Raw genomic sequence first — 6,600 nt, 5'->3', positions numbered from 1 at the left:
CCTACAGAAGGGGAGGAGCTATCTGTGCTAAAAATCAATTGCGTAAAATTAATATAAACAGATCATAAACTTATGATTGAATTTAGAATAACCGATCACCAGAGAAGTGAGTGGGAAGAGACTTCCATGAGGAAGGGATTATATTTAGGAAACATACCTCTACCAAGAGGGCAGTCAAACACTGGAACAGACTTCCTAAAGAGGCGGTCAATGCCCCGAGCATTTGGATGATGCCCTTAACACCGTCCTCTAACTTTTGGTCAGCCCTGAATTGATCAGGCAGTGGAACTAGTTAACTGTTGAAGGCCCCTTCCAGTTACTGTATTCTATGTTCTATTCCCCAGCTGCCTGAGACTAGAAGTGCTAGACTTCTAGGAGACAAAAGACCTTTTTCTGTTTTTTGCTCCTACTTTACTTTACTTTAACTTTATACCTTATACTGGTCTAAGATTTGGTAGACTCCTGTGGCAAACCCTTTCAAATACTCTTCCCTTACAGAAACTAAGTGCCAATCTTTAGCTGACATAATCAGGATTTTCAAATGCTAACTTACTATTTATTTCAGTTATTTAATACAGTCAACCCATCTACATATGTAGAGAATAGCTGAATTCAGGTCCATGGCTTGTTCCAATGCTGTAGAACAACCTCTGAGACTAAGGCCTAAGGTACTTCAGGGTGGCATGATAACATTGAAAAGCTGTCCCGTTCCTCCCACTTGATATGTGTGTAACTTAAAGCTGGGTTTTCACTTACTGTTGGAGGGCAAATGTGAAGGTAAAGGTAAGATTACCAATTGCACCTCACTTTGTTTAGTATCCAAACACCTGGGAGGAGGTCAGGTTTTATATTTGCACCGACACCTCTGGAATCCTAAGCATGTCGTTTTGCTTTATTGTAGTAATGAGATTACAAAATGCATTACAAATAATTGAGCTGGGCAAAAATGCACTAGGTCGGGTATTCCAGCATTTAAAAGTATATATAGTGAACACTTCTTATTCAATAGTTATCACTGTGGAAAGGGTTGAGGGAAATGTGAAACTGTCCAATAAAATAAAAATCCAACTGACATTGATGTAGTAACTCCAAAGATTTTATTTATTCATCTGTACAACAGAGGTGAGACAGTCCCAGTAACTGAGTTGCACTGAATTTTCTTAATTTCTACAAAGTAAGGAATTGCAGAAGAATTGTTTCCAAACTCTTCAAGTCAAAACCATAAGTTTTCTACCAAAACAATGCAATTAAGAAAAATCACAAAAGTTACTTCAAATCACTCTTCCCCCTGTACCTCAATCTCAGTAAAAACCAAAACAGCCCTGCTACCCCCTTTTCAGGTGCGTGCCTGGTGCTATTAAGACTACCCATTAACCATGGTTTGCTGGAGCCAGCTGTGCCTTGGACACAATGGTTTTACTACTCCATGTGAAAAAGGAAAAAACCATCCATACAGCTGCTTCAACATTGCATGCCAGAATAAACTAGTCCTTAACAAAAAAATTAACCTGTGCTGGAGCTGTAGTTTTACCTCCCCTGATGCGTTGCACCCCAGCCCCCTGACAGACCTGCAAGCCGTTCCTTCCTCAGCTGTCACCACCTCCTGCCTGCGCCCCGCACGATGGACTATGCCAGCAGTAACCAGGGTGGTCAAGTCCCACCACATCAACCCTCTTCACCAGGGAGAGGTCTCCAAGCAGCGCGCGAGCAGGACTGAACGATTATTCAGTGACATAGGGAGATGCAGGCCTGCGTTTCTTGATCTTTGCTCTAGTTTTCCTTGCACCAGTGTAAACCAGGAGCCCATCTACTGACATCAGCAGGTTTACCTCAGTGTGAATGCAGGAGTGGTACGGAAGCAGCATCAGCCACCTTGCACGGGACCCCCAGTGTATTTGGGCCTTTAATCTAAAGGCCTTCTGAGAGATAGATGCCCCATTGCCTTCAGTGGGCTTTCAACCAGACCTTTGTACACGTGTGCAGCAGTAACAAGTTCTGCAAACAGTTGTAAAAATGCAGATTATATTCTTCTAAAATGCTATCTTACAGATTTTCCACTTCTCTGTGTAACTTTCAATGCTTATGAAATGCTACTAAAACATTGCATGAAGCTTCAAAATAATAAAACCCAAGAGTGAAGCAATTGCTACATTCAACTTAAAAGCCAATTTTTAGAAGCAATTTTCATGTTTTATATTAATGATGGTGCAGTTACTTTTTTCCATTTTTATTTTCTCTTCAATTGCTCAAGCTTCATTAGGACGCGCTAGAAAAAAGAAGCTATCAATCAATCACATAGCCTGTTTTCTTAACAGGACCCATTTTGAGAAAAGGGTTGCAGATGGATATTCCCAGTCTGTCCATGCTTCCTGCAGCTCATCTCATTGTATGGCCTGTTAGGGAAAGTCTCTGCAGGTCATTGGTGAGCTAATGACTGAAGTTTAAAGTACTAATGATCACCTATACAGTTAGCAAACCATGTCGCTTTATAGCCTAAAAATAATTAACTGAATTGTTCAAAATCCAAAATTTCTAATCTGAAGTTCACATCAAACTTCAAAATAATTTAATAAAAAAATATTAGGGAAAAAAACATTTTACTTCAAAAACCTATGCTTGTTCTCAGAGGTATCCTATTTAACCTACTACGTCCATTATGGAACGCACTGGATTTACGCAATATGTGAGAAATAATTGAACTTACTTAGAATTGCAATGATGTGATCCACTGTGCTAGGAAGTGAGCTATTTCAGAGACTTGTGTGTGTACCTTAAAATGTCTCAATATGTGTTTCTTTAAATTTGGTTACAAATACTGGAAAAAGAAAATACTGTCTCTACAAAGTGCCGAGTTCTTCTTATGAAAGCCAATGAAAAAAAATCAGGATGTTTAAAGAGCTTCTCAACTTTTTTCAGGATCACACCCAAGACAGGTTTAGAGACTGTGATCATCTTTATGAAAGGAACTCTTTCAGAAGTAAGTTACAACAGCTGTGATAGGATGGGTTTCCAGCACTGCCTTCCCTGAAGTCTCTTTAAATGATGGCATCATGTTCATCACTGTAATAGAAACACAGTAATTAATGCTCTGCAGGACAAGCAACAGTCAACATGAGAAACAGCTACCCAGCTGCTGCTAAGAAGGTTATTTTGTGAACAGAGGCCACCTTGCTGGGAAGGGCTAAGGACACATGGATCTGAGAGTTATGGTCCTCTCTGAGCCAAGCCTGAAGTTAACAGAACAATTTCATTTTTGTCAACACTCCTCTAGCTTCTCTATTCTTACTACCATTTTTGGCTTTCACATGTCATTCAAGTAAATATTTTTAGATCAGCTATTGCTCAGGCATTTTTATCCTATCTATCTTACCTATATCCAGTAGTAACAGCTAATCAAAGCTCAGTGACAGGTTTCCTTTGTTTTAAAGATCTGAATTCTACAATATCCATTCAAACACTACTGTGGGTAAACACGTGCAGCAGGGACTGGTTGAGTTCTATGAGCAACAAGCAGGAGTCAAGATGGAGAGAAAACACAAGGCCTAAACACTAATATCCCAAGTCTAATGCCATCACTTAAAACAAGCTTCTCAACTGAGATGGATGATACTGAATAGGAAAAAGAAAAGCAACCTAGTTTTAAGAATTCCCAGTTCTTAAACTAAACATGGGACAAGGAGGCAAGTCTGGAAGCCTGGAAGAAAACTGAGGAGAGCTGGCTATAAATGGCAAATAGCATGGTACGACTGTGATATAACTATTCACTACAAAAGGGGTGAGATGTAAGATGAAATCAAAATCATAGATGTCTGACTGGCACTGCGCTCTCAGAAATGAATGCTGCAAAGGAGAGGAAAAGAGTACCTCCACAAAGAAGAACCATATCCAAGGCAAGACTGGGCCTACTACCTCCTGTCCCCCGATCTTGTATCATAAAGGAGAGAGACCAGTTGCCTGGAAGAAGTTGGTGGCAGAGAATCTGTTTAAATCTGTGTTTTTCATCTTGTATTATTATTGACTGGCTGAAGCCCACAGACAACTTCTAAAGGGTCTTGAGAAGGTAGCTAAGAAAAGCAAGCTTACTCTCAACAGGCTTGTATTCGCTGCACAGCACCCACCCTCCATACGGGAAATACCAGCAGCTTGCAGCTCAAAGAAGGTTGAAAGTCCCTGGTGCACACAGAATAAACAAGTGACTTCAGGTGGGATCCAGCCTATACCTTTCGATATCCACAGCACAGATTTCTTTATCGAAGACTCTTAGCTGCCCTCACAGTAAGTGAATACAAACACACATGGATAGGCTCATCCATCTGACAGATTTACCTGACTTTGGGGTAGTATGAATGACATGAAATGACTGGTTCAGATGCAGATGTCTGTATTCAGTTCAATGACTTCTCACTTCATGCACTCGTGAAAAGTATGTAAAGCAGGTTCAGTGCATACAGTTTTAGGGACAGTTTTCTGGAGTTGAGAACAAGGTAACACAGAAAACTAAATATTAGAAATCAACCAGTTGGCCTGCCTATATTGCAAGGTGGGGCAAAAGTTTGAGTTTATGTATTGACAACAATCAAATACTGTGCTTTTTTGAATGTGACTAATGGCCATATTACCTTTGAATGCTTTCTGTGACAATAAATAAATTAATCCATTCAATAGTGATGGCTTAAGAGTGTGGAATATTAAATGTCTGGCTTTAAAACTGGCTGCTCAAACTAGACTTGATGGTACGTAAAAGGTGATACAAAAGAGAGGTGGTAACAGAGTTCCAACACCATGTCGTACAAGTAACGGAAACAGAGCTACTGAAAAAAAAAAAAAAAAAGAATGGCAAGGGGGAAGAAAACGCCAAAGAGTGAATAGACAAATAGAGTCTAGGAGAAAGTGTCAACAAACATTTCAAGGAAACGCTTTCAAGGAAATGTTAGCTACTCATGGGAATACCTAAAGGACAAGAAACCTTTACAAAAAAAGATGATTTTTCTATAATAGATCAGAGAAAAAAAACTTAAAAAGAGAGGCATAATAATAATAATGAGGAGTAATTGAGGTGGTGAAAGACAAAAGTATCACAGTTGAATCTCTTAATGATAATATAATGTACATTAAACAAATGTATGTATTACAGTTCATGCTCCTTGTTTTGTTTGTCCTTGTTCCCCTCAAGAAAGTAATAAATTGACAAGGGACAATCCCTTGGGAACTTACATGGTTCTGTACTGAATGCCTCTTCTAGAGTGATAGGTTTTGCATCCGATGTAGACAATAACTAGGACTCCAAGTGTCAGCATAATGCCACCTACAAAACTGCCCACATCAAATCTGGAAGTTTTGGCAACAACAGCCTCAGATTTTGATGTGGCTGAAAAGAAGAAAACAAAAGGCACTTTTCACAGAGCTTGCAAAACTGTGTTTTGATGGACTCCTCTATGTCCTGCCCCCCCCCCCCCCCCCCCACCCTTAAAGACCCAGCTAGACAAATTTAACATAGAACAACTGACAAGATACTGTCCATGCACACTGAAACCCAGAGCTCTGTTTTTACGTGCCAGATTCTGGTAAGACAGGAGGAGCTGACCCAACTGCTTGCTGTCTCTGAAAGACCGATTTTCCCTCCTCCTCTCCACCTCTCTCTTTCCCCTGCCTTTTTTCCCCCCTGCCTTCTCCTCCTTCCTCACACGTGGCTCCTCCCCTTTTTAAGGCAGTTCTAGCATTTTTCATACCCTCCGTGAGCCAATTTAACTCATTAAGCTGGCTTGAAATTAACCCAGGCAGAAAAGAAGTTGCTTTTACTCAGATGAGCATAAAGAGTCAGCCTGCAGAGGGGTCCAACAACCACCACATCAGTCAGTACAGTTACGTGGCGAGAGTAAAATACTTCAGGTGGCAACGGGCTGTTGGATTGCTTTACCCTCTCTCATGGAATTGTACCCTCACCCTCCAAGTGAGATCAGCTCTGCAGACCAACACAAATATTGACACAGATAACATGACCTCAGATAGGCCACAGCAGTTTCTGTGTGAAAACTGGTTTTATCTACTACAAACTCCCACCAAAAGATCCAGTCTGTGCCCATTTCTATTTGTACTTGCCACAGGGAGCGTTGTATGGCCAACTAAAAGTTTTGCTGATGACAGCTTCACCTACCCAGTAATGCTTCACTGATATGTGAGCAACCCCCATCTGTTCAGAAGTGCAAGCATGAAGTGGTGCAAACAAGCAGCTAACGGCAAGGAAATACTGAATTCTACACTTACTGGTTTTGTATTAAAGGGTGCTGTCAAACTGTTTTTAACAACTTTTACATGAAGCTTGACTCATCCGTAGTCATACTCTATCCTCCATTAGGGATAAAATTAATTAGATTGCTACAAATGTAGCTAACAGAACTCAGTCTTTCTACCAAGCCAGTAGACATATTTTGAGCCACAGGTCAGCTGTGGAAAACGAAGTGTTAAGAGATGAGTTCAAGTAAGCTACAGAAGGGAGAGCTGAACAAATACACAAGTTGTATTCAAAAGCCAGGCTTTCTCCTAACATTGCTAATCTCCTTGCTGGTGGCTGCTGGTTCAGACCACTCGCTCCCCCCCCCC

At 40.7% G+C, this 6,600-nt stretch overlaps 1 protein-coding gene across 1 annotated transcript in view; it reads right to left on the bottom strand.

The window, feature by feature from the left end:
- Positions 1 to 1,140: 1,140 nt before the first annotated feature.
- Positions 1,141 to 6,600, bottom strand: part of TMEM123 (transmembrane protein 123) — a 12,859-nt gene continuing 7,399 nt past the window's right edge. The window contains exons 4-5 of the mRNA XM_035897165.1: positions 5,215 to 5,368; positions 1,141 to 3,060 (exon numbers count right to left, since the gene is read on the bottom strand). Coding sequence (XP_035753058.1) covers positions 3,036 to 3,060; positions 5,215 to 5,368 — 179 coding nt within the window. The 3' untranslated portion in view covers positions 1,141 to 3,035. The remainder of the gene's footprint in view (positions 3,061 to 5,214; positions 5,369 to 6,600) is intronic.

The sequence above is a fragment of the Egretta garzetta genome, unplaced genomic scaffold (genome assembly GCF_000687185.1).
Source record: "Egretta garzetta isolate BGI_Z169 unplaced genomic scaffold, ASM68718v1 scaffold547, whole genome shotgun sequence".
Lineage (NCBI taxonomy): Eukaryota > Metazoa > Chordata > Aves > Pelecaniformes > Ardeidae > Egretta > Egretta garzetta.
The sequence above is the reverse complement of the archived record's forward strand: the minus strand, read 5'-3'. Positions and strand labels throughout refer to the sequence as shown.